General features: G+C 39.1%; 1 protein-coding gene across 1 annotated transcript in view; it reads left to right on the top strand.

The window, feature by feature from the left end:
• The first annotated feature begins 5957 nt into the window (after nucleotides 1-5957).
• The window catches only part of LOC138811962 (rab3 GTPase-activating protein non-catalytic subunit-like), a 75503-nt gene continuing 62040 nt past the window's right edge, over nucleotides 5958-19420 (top strand). The window contains exons 1-2 of the mRNA XM_069999916.1: nucleotides 5958-6105; nucleotides 18068-18132. Coding sequence (XP_069856017.1) covers nucleotides 5991-6105; nucleotides 18068-18132 — 180 coding nt within the window. The 5' untranslated portion in view covers nucleotides 5958-5990. The remainder of the gene's footprint in view (nucleotides 6106-18067; nucleotides 18133-19420) is intronic.

The following is a 19420-nucleotide window of genomic DNA, read 5'->3' as shown; positions in this document are numbered from 1 at the left end:
AGTATTGATTACCTTTGTGAAGAAAAGTATTCTATTTAAAAATGGTATTTTTTAAAATCAAGGCATGCTTAAAATAAATACCATTTATTTTAATAAGGTCTTGCTATTAAATGGTACTTAATAAAATTAAATGGTATTTAATAAAACACCATTTTAATAGGGTCTCACTTCCTGCCCAGGTATGCATCTGGGCACAATCCACCTATGTTAGGCTTCCATTGGTAGCTAGAACAAACATAGATCACTGAGCCCAGCTCTAGGTTGAGATGGGATCTTGCAAACTTTTCTGTTTGGGTTGGACTCAAACCATGATCCTCCCAATCTTATCCCAAGTAGCCAGGATTACAAGTTTGAGCTATTAATATTTGGCTCTTTTGACTTATTTGTTGACTGTTCAGCTTGAACTCAGGGCCTGACCCTTGTCCTTGATCTCTTTTGCTCAAGACTAGTGCTCTACCATTTTGAGCTACAGCTCTGCTTCTGGTTTTCTGGTGGTTAATTGGAGATAAGGGTCTCATGGACTTTCCTACCTGGGCTGGCTTTGAACCAATCCTCAGATCTCAGCCTCCTGAGCAGCTAGGATTATAGGTGTGAACCACCAGTGCCTGGCATTTTTGTCTTTTTAAAAAAATTTATTGTAAAGGTGATGTATGAAGGGGTTATAGTTATATGAGTCAGGTAATGAGTACATTTCTTTTTGAACAGTGTCACTTCTTCCAGATTTTGTCTTTTTAACAAAAGCCATTCATCCTGGAGTGAGGTGATATCTTGTGGTTTTGATTTGTATTGCTCTGATGATTTGTCTTTTTTTTGTATACCTGTTGGTCATTTATATGTCTTCTTTCAACAAATACCTATTTAATTTCCCATTTTATTTTATATTTTCAAACCATGATTTCCCATTTTTAATAAAGTTATTAATTTGTTTTGTTATACAGGTTTAGAATTTCTTATATAGTCTGGATTTATTCCTTTCTTCTTAGTTAAAACCACAATGGAGGTCTCTTCTTCATGCAGGCTTCCCTGATAATGTCTGGTATTGTAACCTCTCTATAATTCTGGGTGCGGTGGTGCATGCCCACATCCTAGTATACTCAGGATGGTGAGGCAAGTGGACCATGAGTTTGAAATATAACAAATTCTAAATGAGCCTTGGCTACAGAGTGAGACCTTGTCTCATAAAAGTAACCAATCAATCAACTAAACAAACATACAAACAAATAGACACAAACTGACATTCACTTGTACCATACTCTTTTGGAATTGTCTCATATGGAGCCTTGTATTGACTTGTTTTTGTGGGTAAGTCTCAATCCCAATGGGATTGAGTTGTGTTTCATATCACTTAGATACCACTCATATTCTTCTTCCTTCTCTTTCCTCCCTTCCATAGCATTTATGAATTTGTCTGTCTAGGACTTTGTTAGGCTGACACAAATTTGACTATAGTTTCTGTCCTTAAGTCATTTAACCCCTTCTTACCTCTCCAGTCTCTTCTCTTCAAATCACATAACTTATCCTGGCCTTGAATGTACTTGGTAGCCCAAGCTGATATCAACTCACAATTCTCAAGTGCTGGGATCCTCACTCGTAGCTTCCAGCTTCATCTTAACACTCTCCTTTTAACTCCCACACAGGCTAAAGGGCATTTCTCTATGTATATTGTTTCCTTTTATAATTAGGGTCAGGCCTATTTCTTCTGACTAAGAATGCAGTCTTCCTGCTCCCATTCTACCCTCCCTCCTATTTATGTCTAACACCTGTTCAGACCTATCCATGGCTTAGCTAATTCTTCCAGGGAGAATAATCAAAAAGAAATGCCAATTTCAGAATGTATTACTCTTTTGCTCCATTCCCAGCACTGAATTCTCAAAAAGGAGCTGTGTTTATTTGTGTCTGTCATTTGGAGTTATCTTTTAGTATGTATATATATATATATATATATATTCTGTTGGGAATGAGTCATATCTCCTGATAACTAGTAGGTTTTTTAAAATTTTTAAAAAATGCTCCCTGACCGACGATTTTAAAAAATGCTCAATGAATGAATTTTACAAATAAGTTATAATCCCTACTCTTGAGGATATCACCATCTAGTGGGGGAGACAGAACTGCAGATAAACCATAGGTTTAAAAGCCATGGAGAAGACAACTATTGTGGCACACCCCTGGAATCCTGGCACTCTGGAGGCAAATGCATCAACATTGTGAACTCAAGGCTAACCTGAGCTATACAGCCAGTTCCAGACCAGCCTGGGATATACGCAGACACTTTTTAAAAAAAAAAAAATAATAAAATGTTATACAGGTCTCAAATGGCTAATTTGGCCTGTGAAGTCAGGCAAAGGAACAATCTGGATTTTTAAGGATTTCCAAGTTTCCTGAGTAAAAGAAGGACATAGCAGATGCTCACACCATGAACTAATTAAGTAAGTGCCTGCATATCTCTGAATGGTTCAGATCTTCTAGATGCCTTTTGGTACAAGATAGAGCATGGCTACAAACAAGGGACTCAGCTAAGTTAGGACAACAGAAAAGATTATGTTTGTTTAAAAAACAATTTTAAATGCAAGTGTCATATAAAAGTGACATCTGTGGCCGCAGCAGGACAAGTGTTGCTTACTACATCTCTTAGAAAAGAAACTACAGCTGGGAAGGTGGCTCAGTGGTAGAGTGCTTGCCTTGCATGCTCGAGGCCCTGGGTTCGATTCCTCAGCACCACATAAGCAAAAAGAAAAAAGCCAGAAGTGGCGCTGTGGCTCAAGCGGTAGAGCGCTAGCCTTGAGCTGAAGAGCTGAGGGACAGCGCCCAGGCCCAGAGTTCAGGCCCCACGACTGGACCCCCAAAAAAAAAAACAATAAAAAAAAAAAAAGAAACGAAACTACATTAAGAAGAGTAAAAACATTTGATTGACTGATACCAGTCAAGGTAAGGAGAGAAATTAGAGGGCCTGGAGAGAGACAATCAGCAGGATTCATAAGGGAAAGCTCGTGGGTTATTGAAATTACTAGTCTGAGCCTGTTTTAGCAAGGGGGAACAGAGACTAAAAATTTGACAGAAATTGTGCCTCTAGTGTAAATTATGTAAACTACAGCAGCTGGATCAGATGAATATATTATCACTCCCAACCTACAAAACCTGGTCCCCTCCTACAGTCATAGAATACAAACAAGATGTGGGAAAAAAAATCAGCATTAATGAGGAAAAGGAACCAAAGAAAAAGTCAAATTTAAGCACACTAAGAAATATTAATTAGGGGCTGGGAAGGTGACTCAGTGGTAGAGCGCTTGCCTTGCATGCCTGAGGCCCTGGGTTCGATTCCACAGCACCACATAAGCAAAAAGAAAAAAGCCGGAAGTGGCACTGTGGCTCAAGTGGTAGAGCGCTAGCCTTGAGCTGAAGAGCTGAGGGACAGCACCCAAGCCCAGAGTTCAGGCCCCACAACCGGACCCCCCCCCCAAAAAAAAGAAATATTAATTAGTACTAGATTTCTGTAGGAAATGAAATTTGAGGAAGTTTAAAATCATCCAGGTTATCTCTGTGCCTGCCCCAACTCACCCTATCATACTTCACATTCTAGAAGCAACTTATTGTGTGTTGTATACACAAGTAGTTGCTATTCCTGTTTCTCTTAATAATTCTTCCTCTGCCAGGGGTATTTTGTCCCCATTCCCTTCCATCCTAAAAGACTCAGATGTGATCTCCAAAAAGCCTCTATTGAATCTCAAGGCTGTGAGGTTTTTTGTTTGTATGCTCTGTGACCTTGTCATATTTTTACTTGTCTCTATACTGACTGTCTTCATCTCTAAAATTACTACTTTTTATTGGTTATTTATGTTCATAGATACTCCAGCCACTCCTAATGGGCATGCAGAAGTAGCTCTTGAATGAACTGAAAAATAAACAAAAGATGACATGCCTTGTCCAAGGTCATGAAACTGACGGCTGCAGAGCTGAGACAGACCTGAAATCTCCTGACTCTACTAAGTACATGGCTTTCTCTCTCACCTTTTACTTCCTGAAGCTCAGTCCTTTTGGTTTCAGGCTGCTGTTAAGAACTGGCAAGGACCATCATCAATAAACATCTTTTAACAACAGCTATTGGTGGACAAACTCAGAGTAATAAATACTAGCAGAAGGTCCCATTAATACCTGAACTCATATTTAGGAGAGACACTATCTATGCTGGGAAATGTAAAGCCTTTATTTTCCGTAATGTACTTTCTTCTGACTGTGTGGTTAGTGATATTCGCAGTCTGGCACAATCCTCCCACACTCCACAGAAACCATGGCAGCAGAAACTCCCCTGCAGTTTTACAACTTCCCAAGGAAGAGCTCAGTTCAACTTGTGCTGTAATTTCTGTGAAGGATATTTAAAGTCCTTTAAAACACATGAATGAACCTTTTGAACACCACTTGGAAGAAGTAATGACATTCAGTGATCACCACCCAGGAGGTATAGAATGCCTCAGGGCAGAACAAAAGGCCAGCTGAATCAGCCAAGGGCAGTTGCTTCCACAAAATGCTTTTTACCTGAACAGGAACTTCAATGTCTCGTACGAAATGACACAGTGTTTTTCCATAAAGTGTCATGTGCTCCTTATTCCCCAGTAAAGCTATGAATCTAAATTTAATGTTCATTCCTGTGTTTATTTTGGTTGCTAGATTCTTAGGGAATGATCTTATCAGAATTCTATTATTCTACCCAGTGCTACATTTATTTAGATGAAAGAAAAGAACAGTGGCTGCCACTAGCCGTTTTTCTGCAAAGTTTTTATTATAGAATTTGAAATAACCTTGTAGGACATCTAATTCAGCCCTTACATTACAGAACTGATCCCTGGCAATCTGATGAAAGTAAAAATTGTTATTTTGTGTGGAGCAAATCATTCTACTCTAGAAGAAGAAATTAAGAACTTGGACACTCAATCACAGCTGTTATGTTATTAGGACAATATACACATATGGGCAGGATAGAAACGAATGCTTTGGACCGAATATATTTCCCTTTCACTTACTCCTAGGTCATTTTCTCTGTCACAAAAAGTAGAGGACCCGTCTATAGGTTTCCTTTGGCAGGTGCACACTTGCCTATAGTCCTGTTGTGCTAACATGGACGCCTTTTTGTTTTCACATTTTATGAAAATAATGTAAATGGGTTTCAAGAGTCTCCTCAGTGACATTTCCTTCAAATTTTTCATTTAAAAAAATTGGTTGACCTATGTTGTGAACCAGGTATCGTGGTGCAGCAGGTACATAATCTCGGCACCCGGGGCGGGGTGAGGGGGAGGAAGAGGAGGCGGCCAGGGGACAAAATGAGATCTGGTCTACACACACACGAAGTCACCCTTCCCAAACGACTCACATCGGGGGCGAGGTTTGGAAAAGTACTCGCAAAAGCAACGCGCATTTGCAAGAGAGCCCGGTTATCCTATGTCTGTGTCCTACGTCCATTCCACGTACTCCTAAAGCAAATTATTATTGAGCACCTGCTAAAGATGGCAGGTCCTGTGCTGGGCCCAGAGAGGCTGCCAGTGACGAACCCCGGCCGTCGAAGGGCTAGCGAAGGGCTCCAAAGTCCAATTACATCATCCCGGCTCAAGCCAGAATGAATGAAAGGGTTCAACTTGCCGGAGCAGAACCGGGACTGGAAGGAAGCCCAGAGTCGCCACGTCTGCGCCGCCCGACTCTCCCACTGCAGCGTCCCTCATCACGTGACTCAGACAGCCCGCACGTCCTCCGGCCCCGCTCCCCCCCCTCCACCCCCCGCCATCCCGCTCCGGCGTTTGGGCGGCCCTGCGCATGCGCAGCTCCCGGGGCCCGTGCTCTGAATGCGCTGACAACTTCCGGTTTGCTTTCCCCGCCCTCCCCGCCCCCGGCGTGGCTAAAGCTTTCGGGGTTTGGCTGCGGCCGCGGTGAGTTGGTGGGGGGCCGGGCGTGATAAAGTGAGTTACCCCCCCCCACCCGCCCTAGTGGGATTCCCCACCACCATGGCCTGTTCCATCGTCCAGTTCTGCTACTTCCAGGACCTGCAGGCCGCCCGGGACTTCCTCTTCCCTCAGCTGCGGGAGGAGACCCCCAGCGGCGTCCTGCGGAGGGACCCCAGTAAGTGCCCCCCGGTGTCACCCCAATAAGTCCCCGCCCGTGTCGCGGCCTTGCTTCCCGGGCGCCCGCCGCCCCGGGTCCGCCGGGCCCTACCCTCGGGGCCGCGCCGCCTCCGCGCCCCGACGACTCCCCTTCCGGCCGCCTTTGACATCCCGGCCCGGCCAGGCGGCGTCGGGGCCGCCCTCCTGGCTCCCCAGTTTTCCTCCTCAGCCTCTGTCATCGCTGCCAAATCGCGGGGCCTCTGCCCTTCCTCCGCCTCCCCAGCCCCTCCTTCCCCCTTCTAGGCTTCTTCCTGAGTTTCTCTTCCCCCCCCCCCCCCACCCCAGCCCGCTGTCCACCGTCCCCTGCTACTTGCTCGGTGATTCATGCCAGATGTCAGCCTTCCCACCCTGTGATTGCCCCGGTGCCCCCCCTCGTGCGCCATCCCTACCACGGTGGCTTTTGCCGCCTACCCTGCCAGAAACGTGTATCATCCCCCCCCCACGTCCTCCCTCCCCCAAACCCTGCCTTTCATTCAGATTTAAAGAATTAGTGGCTGCTTGATGAGTAAAAAGGGACTCTTAAGATGGTGAATGAAGTCCCAAATTAGAAAAAAAATAACCTCTTAGGAAGAGATTCGAAATTAACGACATGACTTAAGAAAAGTTAATATGCTTTTATTGAGGTGAGAGGCCTTCTACTGCTTCTTGACTACCAAATGGTAAGCCCAGTGCTGGGTCAGTAGATGTGTGCAACTTCCTCAGAATTCCCTAGCCGTCTCCTTTTGCAAGGGTATGTTTCTTGTTATTTATTTTTTGCATTACCAATCTGAAGCACATTTTTGCTTTGTAATAATGCCACCAGGCCCACTAAAACAAAACACAACACTATTCTCTTCCAAAACTCAGCAGAGGGGCTGGGAAGGTGGCTCAGTGGTAGGGTGCTTGCCTTGCATGCTCGAGGCCCTGGGTTCGATTCCTCAGCACCACATAAGAAAAAAGAAAAAAGCCAGAAGTGGCGCTGTGGCTCAAGTGGTAGAGTGCTAACCTTGAGCTGAAGAGCTGAGGGACAGCGCCCAGGCCCAGAGTTCAGGCCCCACGACTGGACCCCCAATATAAAAAAAAAAACAAAAACAAAAAAACTCAGCAGATATCTTAGGCACTCAGGAGGTTCAGGCAGGAGGATTGTGGGTTCCAGGCCAGTCTGGGCCTGTCAATAAACAATTTAGGAAGTAATCAAATCAAAAGTGTCCATGAATAAACCTTTACTCTGTGCCAGTCATTGATGCAACAAACCAATTAAGGTTGGTAGTTTGTGTTCTCTAGGAGGTTAGGGTTTTTGGTAGAGACATATATGTCAGTCGCTTGCCATATCAAGCCAGAGAGATGCAAAGGATTTGAAGTGCTGATACTTAATTCTGCCTTGTAAGAAGTAGGCAGAGGGAAAAGGTAAAATAGTATCATGTGTGCAGGAAGGAGGCCAGGGATAGCAAGGCATTTGGACAACTCAGAAAAACTGAATGGTTGGAGAGGATGTGAGAAGATGAGGGGGGAGATGAGGCTGTCATGAACTAAATCATCCATAAATCTTGTAAAATTGTGGGTGCCTCTGAAAGACTTTAAAAGGCAGAGAAATAACATGATTGATTTGTACTTGATAAATCTGCAAGGTACCATGGCAACAGTGTGGAAGAAAAACAGGAAGCAGGAAAATTGGTACCCGGAGCTTGTATCTGGGCACACAGATCATAATACACCAAGTTCTGTACTTTAGTTGTCAGGTAATAACAATATGGCTATTTGTTTCTATGTGAGACAATCACTTGTACATTTAAAAGATCTCCAATGCCCTTATTTCCCAATATTTACAAAAATGAAAACTACCACATGGTTGTTTTTATCAATCAAATAACATCTTTTAAGATTTAAAATATGGTCTTATAACTTTGAAATTGCAGGAATGGGTATGAGTAGTAATAGTGAGGACCCACTTAATGATGCACTGACATGATTTTGAGGGAGACTGATTTCTAGACCAGTAGTAGTAAGACCTACTTAACATAGTGACATAATTTTAAGGGATAATGATTTCTAGACTAGAAGAACTTTAAGAAATCACACTTGAGAGGGACAAGAAGTAAGTAAATAAATACATATACAGAGTGAATCAGAATACTTGGCAAGGGCTGGGAAGGTGGCTCAGTGGTAGAGTGCTTGCCTTGCATGCATGAGGCCCTGGGTTCTATTCCTCAGCACCACATAAACAGAAAAAGCTGGAAGTGGCCCTGTGGCTCAAGCGGTAGAGCACTCCCCTTGAGCTGAAGAGCTGAGGGACAGCGCCTAGGCCCAGAGTTCAGGTCCACGACCGGCAAAAACAAACCAAACCAAACAGAATACTTGGCAAAAATTGGCAAATGAGATTATATCAAACTATTAATCTTCTATATAGCAAAGAATCAATAGAGTTGAAGAGGCACCCTATAGAATGGGAGAAAATACTAACTATTCTAGATTGATAATGTATAGAACAAAAGGAACTCAACAGCAAAATAATAATTATTAAAAATGATAGATGGACTTGCACAGACATTTCTTGAAGGAACATTTACAAATGGCCAAGAAGTATGTGAGAAAATACACAATAAAACTAATTATCTGGAAATGCAAATCAAAGCCACAATGAAATGCCATCATATCTCAATTGAATAGCTATTATAAAAAATGCTATTTCTACAGAGAATATTTATGTTATCAGACAATGGACTTTTAAAATTAGAACATATTTTTATGTGGGTAATTTCTCCACAGTTGTCCATAAAATAGTTTTATAGTAAAATGAGTTAACATATTAAGTTTTGTGCCATGATATATTAGTACTTAACAAAAAGGAGAATGGGGCATTTAGAGTTTCTTTAGGTTTATAGATTTTGACTATATAATTTTTGATTACCTAAATTTTGATTACTACATACTTCAATTCCTAAGGAAGATGTGAAGCCTTCCTTACCTGAACCCAAAAAAAGCCAACTGAAATTTGTTGAACTCTGAATTATTTATAAGTCATATGTTCTAGAGGTTCTTTTTATAGAAACAAAGTACATCATCTTTTTTTTTTTGTCTCAAAAACGGAAATGAATTTGCTCCCTGCTAAGAAGATCTTTTATTAGACCATGGAAATTAAATTAAGTTTTCCTTTTCCTAACATTTTATGGTTTTGGTTTCTTATTTAGTTTTTGATTTTGACATACTCATTCAAATACTGTCAAATTAATTGTCCACTTCTAGAATTCAATTTCCTTTGTAGCTTCGGGTTCTTATTAAATGAAAAACATACTGCGTTTATGGATGACAGACTATTATTCAAAGGCAAATTAGAATGATGCATTTGGGATATTAAATAGAGCTATGGAAAGCAAAAATTGAATTTCTTATTTAGATTTTGTTAGTAGAATAATCTCATTGGAAATATGCTTAAATAGGACATCTGGGAACTGGAGGGCATGCCTTAAGTAGTAGAGTGCTTGGCTGGCATGCTTGAGGAAGCCCTGGGTTCAATCCTCAATAGTGCAAAACCCCAAAAAACATAAGAAATTTCTTTGATAATTAAAATTGTTTTCTGTTTTGTTTGAAAGTTTATTTACTGAGATATTGAACAGCTTCTTATACTAGTATAATCTAATCCCTTTATGGAAAAATTTCTGGAGGGGAATTGTGGCTACATTTATAGGTAAAACCTTTGATAAGGGTAAAAACAAGAACTTATGATTATGCTACTAATGAATGATTCTAAGTAGTTCAAAATAATTTGGTGATGGGTATTAAAAAACAGAAGCTGAAAGTCAGGTTAATGATCAGTGAAGAGATAGTTATTTTTAATCACTTACCATTTCATCTTGCTCCTCTTTCTCTTCATGTCAGGTTAGTTGATTGGAGATCAGTGTATTTAGGAGAAGTTTTGATTCAGTCTGTGAATGATAAGGAGTGAATGATAATTTCAGCAACTGAGCTAGACAAAATATCTTAAGCTGGCAAACTTCTTGAAGACTTAAATAGAATTTTTCAATGAAAATATTGATTATGTGTGAATTTTAAGGAAAAATTCTGAGAATATGGAGGCTTGATTGGAAAGATTAAAGATTCAAAACTATTTAAATATGTGTTTCTTTTTTGCCAGAAATATAGTTTTATCAGTAGGTTATATGGAAATGGAGAAGCTCAGTTCAAACATGAACATGTGAGCTGTTGCAGTGGCTCAAGCCTATAATCATAGCTACTAGGGAACAGAGATTAAAGGATTGTGATTTGAGGCCAGCATGGCCCGAAAATAGTTCAGGAGACCTCCATATTAGCCAATAGTTGGGCATGCTAGTATATACTTGTTATCCAAGTACAGGGGAAGCACAAATAGGAGAATTGCAGTCCAGGTAGGCCAGGGCATAAAATCAGATCCTATCTCCCAAAATTTTAACCAATGCGAAATGGGCAGTTGTAGAACCTAGCAAATGAGAGGCTTTGAGTTCTGTCACTACTGCTGCAAAAACAAAACAGAACACACACACACACACACAAACACCTCATACTTTGCTAACATCTAGGATTTTACCTGTCATAAAATGACTGATTTGGGAGCAACATGAGGATATATACAGTAGTATGAAAGTAACATGAAGCATTCTCATCATTTATATTTCTATTTCTCCAGTAGTCAAAATTTGCCATTTTGGGCTCTTTGTAGTTTTACCTGTTTTATTTACTGTTGGAAGAAAGATAAGCTTTTGTGCAATGGAGTACTGATACAAATTAAGGATGATATGATAATCTTTCTTTTGAATGGTATGCTGTTTATTTTGGGTTTCAGTGGCCTTTGTAATTGGAGTTAGGTGTGGTTGTATGTATCACCATACATGTAATCCTAACACTTCAGAGGTAATAGCAGGAGGATGGTGAATTCAAGGCCAGCTTGGGCTAAAAAGGAAGTCCTGTAACAAGGAAGAGAGGGAGGAAATGAAGGAGGAAGGGAGGGAGAGAGGGAATTGAAAGTTACATGTAATTTAGTAAGCAAGTTGATTTTGCGTTATTGACCTTAGGATCTCTTGTTAGTGATGATAAAAGTTTTGTTTTGAAATGGAGAAATATAAACAATGTGTACACCTGTATATATTTGAAGATTTTTTTGTCTATACCCAGTTGTCTACTCTGAATTAGATTTCCAGAGGATCTTTTCTAACATAGTCAAATTCTTTCTTTGGAGTTGAATAAGATAAAATATATCATTTTCATTATCCTTTCTTAATGAAAACTAAAGCTATGAAGTAAGTCAAATTAATTATTTTGTCTCATTTAAAATCAAAATTATCAATATCAATTATTCCACTTATAGAAAGTCTTTGAAAAATTGTTTTGATCCAGGATATAGTCTATATATAAAATTTATGTAAAAATAACTTAACTGTTTTGTGTTTCTCTACAAAAGGCTTAGAAGTGACAGCTGTTTTGGTCATTACATTTAAGTATGTAAATTTAGCTGCTTTAGGTTTTGTTTTTTTTTTTTTGTCGGTCGTGGGGCTTGAACTCTGGGCCTGGGCGCTGTCCCTCAGCTCTTCAGCTCAAGGCAAGTGCTCTACCACTTGAGCTACAGCGCCACTTCCAATTTAGCTGCTTTAATGGAGCGATACAGAGAAACATTTAGATAAGAATGTTGTTTTCAAACACTTCTTTTTGAAGAAGTTTTATTATCATATATTGGTTGTATGAAATAGATTACATTAGGAAATTTTATAAGCATTTGTAGTATGCTTTGATCATAATTATCATACTACTCACTCTCTTGTACCCTGACTGCTGCTCCCCTTCCTCTTCCCAAATAGCCCCCCTTCTACTTCATCTTTTTTCTTTTCTTTCTCTCCCTTCCTCCCTCCCTCCCTCCCATCCTTCCCTCCTTCTACAATGTAGAGTCCACATATGGGTGTAACATACAATATTTGGCTTTCTGAGTCTGGCCTATTTTGCTGAATGTGGTGATCTTCAGTTCCATTTTCTTACAAATGACATGATTTTGTTCTTCATTGTAGTGGAATAACAGTCTCTATATATCTATATTTCCTTTATCCATTCATCCATTAGTAGGCACATAGGCTACTGATTCCATAACATGACTATTGTGAAAAGTGATGAGCTCTTGATAAACAGGAGCATGTAGGTATGCTGACTTTGATTTCTTTGGGTACCCAGGAATCGTGGATCATGTAGTAATTCTAATCTTAGTCTTTTGAGGAACCTCCATAACAATTTTTATAGTCAAAGACTACTCATTTAGTAAATATTTATTGTTTATGATGTTCTTAACAGAATTTTTATGCATGTACATGTATAAGTATGTACACAGATGTAGGGTACTCATTCCATGTACTTCTAGAGCTTGAGTTGTGTAGACCAGATAGCGGGTACATTCATGTTGAATCAGATAAAAATCTGATTTAAGTATTTACATCAGTATTTACAAGCTAACAAATAATGCCACATATGACCTAGAACAGTATATAATTAAATTCTGAATGAGAAACATAATCAAATGCTGTAGTTTCACAGAGGGAAAGATCATTGTTGGATGCAAGCAAACTTCATGAGGACTTAATCTTCGTCCTGGAGAAGTTGGATATGGAGAGGTAAGGCAAATGAGAAGGCAATTTAGCTAACATGTGAGAGATACGTGTGTGAAAATGTTGTACTTGGAAGTTTATCATAACAGCGGTATTTAGGTGTCACTATGACAGACAGTATGGTGTCCTATGCCAGCTCTATATGTCCTTAGAGCTTTGAATAGTTTGTCAAAATTCTGTAAAGGGGATATAGTTACTAACTCCGTTTTATTAAAAAGGAAGCTGAGGCAGTAAAAAATTAAATTGCCCCAACTCATCTAACTCTTTAGGATAAAACTGGACATCTAACCCAGGTAATCTGATTCCAGATACTTGTTTTATGAACATTAGGAAAATGGCTAGTAGGAACCAAGACACACTCTAAATGTAAAATATATAAAAAAGTATTTAATTTCTCATAAATTCACCTTGATTTCATTAAAATTGTGACCTACTGGCTATATTATGCTAAAATACTTTAATCAAGTTTAATTTTATATATTTTTACTTACTTAAATGTGACTAGTTAGCTTATACGTGTGGCTCACATTAAATTTCTGTTAGGCAGCACTGTTAGACTGCCTACTAGTGAAGCACAGTCCAACTAGGAAAAGAGTAGTGGCAGGCCAAGAGAAAAGGGATGTTGAGGATCAGATTAGAATAGCATTACATTTAATTTCTAATTTAGTATACCTTAGTGCATTATCCATGATCTGTCTGCCTCTGATTTGGAGGATGGAGATTAGTAAACTCAGATTCCTGAACTCATACAGAGCCCCCAACCACAATCCCTGATTCGATTAGTCATCCTAACTCATCTGAATTTCTTCATTGCAAAGTTTTTCAGGATACCTATAGAGGAAGATCTGCAAAAGATACTGTAATTTTAATTTTATGAAGGCAGTGAATATAACTGCCATTTTCTTAATTTTCCGGTCCGATTTGTTGGATTACCTTCAACAAAATGAAAGACGGAGGCGGTTGATGACAGTGTTAATTATAGAAGTGCTTATGGGACATTTAGTGGTTGCTGCTGCTTCAATAAATAGGACAAAACCAGTTACAATTACCCTCTAAGTGGTAGAATGGTAGTGGATCAAGCAAGCAAGTTGAGCATACTGGAATAACTGAGTTTAAACTCAAGTGCTTAAAAAAAAAAGGAAACAATACTAATTATATGAATACAAGCTGGGAATGTGGCTCAAAGAGTAGAATAGCCTGCCTATCAAGTATGAAGCCCTGAATTCACACCCCAGTGCTGACCAGACAAGTATTAAACTTATATCAGTGGAAGAACACTGTTCTTCAAGAAAGGTTATCAGAAAGAAAAACTATTTCTAAATAAAATTTTTTACTTGAATGACATCATTATTAGATACTGATAGCTATGTTTTAAGTATAAACTTGTCTTTTTTTTTCTTAGAGATTATTCTTGGCCTACTTGCATAATTTAAAGATATCAGAAATATCTTTGGTGAAGTGCTGGGAGTCTAACACTTTTCATCAGCTGACAGTAGTTGTCAAATAGCAGCTTGCAAAATACACTAAATGATTTTCAACAGAAATTAAGGATGCCACAAAATTTAGATCACTGGCACTGAGTAGAAATAGCCCACAAGGGTAATGTTTAATTTGTAAAATGTTTCCCATATTTAAATTGACTAGAATTTAGAATTTTTTTTATTATAGTAGACATAGTAAGTATTGTACAGCAGTCTATAAAACACCTTTAACCTGTTTTTATCCTGATTTCCTTTGAAAAATGGTAGTGGGAACTCTCCAATTAAATTCTCTGGGCACTGGTGGCTCATGCCTATAATCCTAGCTATTCAGGTGGCTGAGATCTGAGGATCAAGGTTGGAAGCCAGACTGAGCAGGAAAGGCTGTGAGACTCTTTATCTCCAATGAACCACCTAAAAACCAAAAGTGGACCCGTTGCTCAAAGTGATAGAATGCTAGCCTTGAGCAAAAAAGTTCAAGGACAGTGCCCAGACCCTGAGTCCAAACCCCCCCCCCCCAATTCTCTTTTTCCTCTAGTTGAGAGAAGCTTCCTAGTCAAAAGCTTTCCTAATCAAGCTTCCTACTACTGAAAAATGGATAAGCCCTCATGAACACAAATGCTTGCTTAAAATATTTCTCTAAGTCTTGAATATTTTGAATTGTGTCATAAAGGAATAGTGATTCTCCACAGGGGTAGGAAATCTAAATTCCTGCTGTCTTCTGTTTGATTGTATGAGTCATTTATGACTTGGACTCAGGTTCTTTTTATACCAATATAAGTGAAAAATAAAAGGTTTTTTTTTATAGTTTTTAACAGAATTCAACAGAAGTTCCATGCTCAAACTGAGCTTTTTGATGTGTTATTTGCTTTTATATATTCTGCATTTAGCACAGTGTCTAGCACATGAAAGGTGCTGTTTGTGAAATGAATGCGTGGGTGATTAGCTGACCTTCCTGAAGGACTTTAATTCTGCATGCTTTTCTTGATATATTGGTACCTTGGTATATGCATTAATTTTAATAGCCAGTTTCAAAGTGAGTCATGGACTTTAATTTCCTGTTCAGCAGACAAGATGTATTCTAAAACTGTAAATGGGATTGTCTAGTTGGTCTAGTTGCCTCCATTAAGCAAAATAAGACAGCTGTTTTTGATGAAGTAGAAAATGAATTCAATTGTCTCTCTGGATTATGTTTCCAAAGAACAAATTGTAATCTAACTTAAAAAACGACAAACAAACAAAATTAGCCTCTCTTACATCTCAGTATCAAGGGGATGTTTGTATTATCAGGGGGAAAAAATTAAGAGCTCTTACTTTTGGATTATACGCAAACTATACCATTCCCTAATCTTATCCTTCTTCATGAGCTACAGTAGGAATACGAGTAATATAATTCTTAGGAATAAGAGCTGTTGGGGCTGAGAAGGTGGCTCAGTTGTAGAGTGATTGCCTTTCATGCATGAGGCCCTGGGTTCGTTTCCTCAGTATCACGTAAGCAGAAAAAGCCACAAATGGCACTGTAGCTCAAGTGGTTGAACGCTAGCTTTGAGCTGAAGAGCTAAGGGACAGCATCCAGGCCCAGAGTTCAGGCCCCACAACCGACAAAAAAAAAAAAGAGTATGAGCTGTGGAACTAATGTGGTCCTGAATTCAAATCCTACTTTACTACTTAGTCCTACATGATATGATCAAGCTGCTTAAACTCTGTTTTTCTCCTTGTAAAATGGGCTTTTAGAGGATCCTTATGGTTTTTAAATTGAGTTAATGTCCATAAGCACTCAGGCATGTAGAAATGTTCAGTTCATGTTAATCTTCCTCTTTACCTTTTCTTATTAGTGGTGAGTTTTTTCCAAGTATATAAGTACTTTTTAGAGATGCATTTCACTTTTTATATATCTCACCTCTCCAAGATCCTTTAATAGTCAAATATATATAGCACTCTCCATGTGTTACAGTTACATGTTAGTTCCTCTTTTACACAAGATCACAGATTTTCTTTTAAAAGACAAACAGTATGTTTGTCTTAGCTCCTACTACAGGGTTTGGCCTATGGTATTTAACAGATCAGTTGTTAAAATTGTTAATTGACTTGTGTGTGGAAATCTGTACATTGCAGTTTTAATCAAATGGTGTAGTCTAGTAGGACTTAATATATTCTAGTCATGTGCTTGGGATATTAGGAAGTAATTATTTGTTAAAATTTAAGTACCCAAAATTAGATTACTATTACTGCAGGTTAATTGAACAATGATTCCAAGTATCAAATATACAATGTTTCCTTTTTTAAAATTATTTCTGCATAGCCGGGCGCTGGTGGCTCACGCCTGTAATCCTAGCTACTCAGGAGGCTGAGATCTGAGGATCGCGGTTCAAAGCCAGCCCGGGCAGGAAAGACCGTGAGGCTCCTATCTCCAATAAACCACCAGAAAACCGGAAGTGGCGCTGTAGCTCAAGTGGTAGAGCGCTCGCCTTGAGCTGAAGAGCTGAGGGACAGCGCCCAGGCCCAGAGTTCAAGCCCCATGACCGACAAAAAAAAAAAAAAAATTATTTCTGCATAATTGATTTTAGTAACTTTTAAAACCTTATATGTAGGTAAAATTTCTGGTCATTTCCTTCTAGCTGTAAATCATCAAAATCAGTCCCCTTTTTGGTTTTCTGACACAGGGTCTTGCTGTGTATCCTGGGCTAACCTGAAATTTGCAGCTTCCGCCTCAACCTCTGTGGTGCTAGGATTGTACATGCCCAAGATTAGGACCATCTTTTAAAGTGGTTTCCTTAAGAATTTTAAAGCTGATTTTAATTGCTGAAGTATTACTTATTTGTACTTTTAGTCACTCTATTTTAGTGGCAAGATCTTGAAACTTATGTCAAGCTCATAATACCTTAGTTTGTATGCTGTCTGATTCAAATCCTTACCACAGCCCAACTAGTTAAAAGAGCTATTGTTTTTTCTGCATTCGTAGTGAAAAAAACCCTAAAGCTTAGAGATGAGAGATAACATAGCTGATCTCACAGAATTCGTTAAGTGCTGGATCAGGATTTGAGCTATCACTGGATACTTTATATTACTGCAAATTAAAATCTAAGAGGATGTCCCATATGTAAGAAGTCAAGGATCAGAAGTGGGTACTGAATTTATCTGATTTCAAAGCTTAATTTTCTTTTTCATGGATACCTTGTCTTGTTAAGAAACAATTCATTTTAAAGGCATTTTAAGTGCTTTTGTAACTGTATTTTTGTCTTAAGTAGCAAACAAATAAAAAATTTGTCACCATTTGCAGTTTGATAAATGTAGATCCTCTTGATGTCCAGTATCTTAAGATCCAAATAATGTGCACACGATTTTAATAGTACACGTATTTGGAAATTCAGTAGATCAGATGTTTCCTGATTGTTTCCATATAGGGCAAAATCCTAATGTAACACAGTTTATAGTTGTTTGTGTGTGTGCATGTGTGTGCGCGCATGCACGCAAGCGTGTGCACTTGTACACATGCATATGCACTTCAATACTGGGGCTTGGACTAGGGTCTTACATTCTTGCTCAGCATTTTGCTCACATTTGACACTCTGCTTGTTGAACTATACTTCCAGTTCAGATTTTTTTGCTGGTTATTTGGAGATGGAGTCTCTTAAACTTCTGCCCTAGATGGCTTCAAACTATGATCCTCAGATCTCAGTCTCCAGAGTAGCTATTATTATAGGCATGAACCACTGACACCTGGCTTGTTTTCTTTTTTAACAATCAACATTTTAGAGGGATTGGTTTTATTACAGTTAGAGGAAATGGGTTTAAAGTATTTTAAGCTATATATTTCATGTAAGCATTTTCATTTTTAAAAAAACAGGTAAATCAACAAACTGGGAAGATGATGGCTGGGGAGCATGGGAAGAAACAGACCCACAAGAACCTGTAAGTGTTTTTAAATGTACCCATGTTATTTTGACAATGGCATTTTTCTTCTCCAATGTTAGTAACATGTTTCTGTGTTAGGTTAACATTTTAAAATCTTTGTCAAAGACATGTTTACTTAATAATTCCTAACTAGATACTTACTCCTCTACATTTTTTTTACTGCCCATGGTGGTACTGGAATGTAGGAGAACCTCATGCTTTTTTTTAGGGTGCTGATCCTGGGCCTTGAACTCAGGGCCTTCTGACCTAGATCACCTCTCATTAAGTCTCACTTTCTCACATTATTACCTTAGAAATTAAGAGTTTAAATTGCCTTTTAAGGGGGCACATTTAAAGCATAGTAAAGGCTAGATAGAGAACGTTCATTTTAGGTATAACTTACTATTTTAGACTTCTTTCACTTAGTAATTCAACAAATATCTATTGTGCCCAGCATATTGTAGGTCCCTGCTCCCATTAGAGCTTATACTCTAGTGGAGAGAAAGAAATCAAAAGGAGAAATAATTGAAGAGTATCAAATGGTGGCAATAGATATGCAGAAAATTCAGATGTGCATGAGATAGCAAGATGGAGTTACTGCTGTACATTGTATAGTTAGGGAAGGCTTTCAAAGGCTATGACAATTAACCTGAGATGTAAATACAATATAAAATCAATGTGGTGAAGATGTGGCAAAGAATATTTAGGGCATGGCAACCAGACATAGCCACACAAAGGCCTGAGGAAAGTAGGCCTTCCTGTTTGAAGGAACATAAAACTGGTGTGACATGGTGGAAATGAAACTGCAATAAGAAGGGGTCAGAGAAGTAAGCAGACCCCATGTAAAATATTATGAATTTGAAGTTTATTCTAAATGCAGTGGGAGCGCGCGCGCGCACACACACACACACACACACACACAATATTTATGATTTCTGTGGCTTACCTTGGTTGCTCTTAGGAATAAGTCAAAGTAGGGAGAAAAGTATCTGTTGAAGTAGTTTAGTTAGAAAATGATGTTGGCTTGGTTAAAGTAATATTAGTAAATCTAAGAAGTGGGTGAGGGGGCTGGGAAGGTGGCTCAGTGGTATAGCGCTTGCCTTGCATGCATGAGGCGTTGGGTTCGATTCCTTAGCACCACATAAGCAGAAAAAGCCAGAAGTGGCGCTATGGTTCGAGTGGTAGAGCACTAGCCTTGAGCTGAAGAGGTAAGGGATAGCGCCCAGGCCCAGAGTTCAGGTGCCATGACCGGCCAAAAAAAAAGAAGTGGGTGAGTTCTGGGTAAGTTTTGGAGATAACAGTAAGA

This window comes from Dipodomys merriami, unplaced genomic scaffold (genome assembly GCF_024711535.1).
Source record: "Dipodomys merriami isolate MVZ:Mamm:240054 unplaced genomic scaffold, mDipMer1.0.p SCAF_551, whole genome shotgun sequence".
Lineage (NCBI taxonomy): Eukaryota > Metazoa > Chordata > Mammalia > Rodentia > Heteromyidae > Dipodomys > Dipodomys merriami.
The sequence above is the reverse complement of the archived record's forward strand: the minus strand, read 5'-3'. Positions and strand labels throughout refer to the sequence as shown.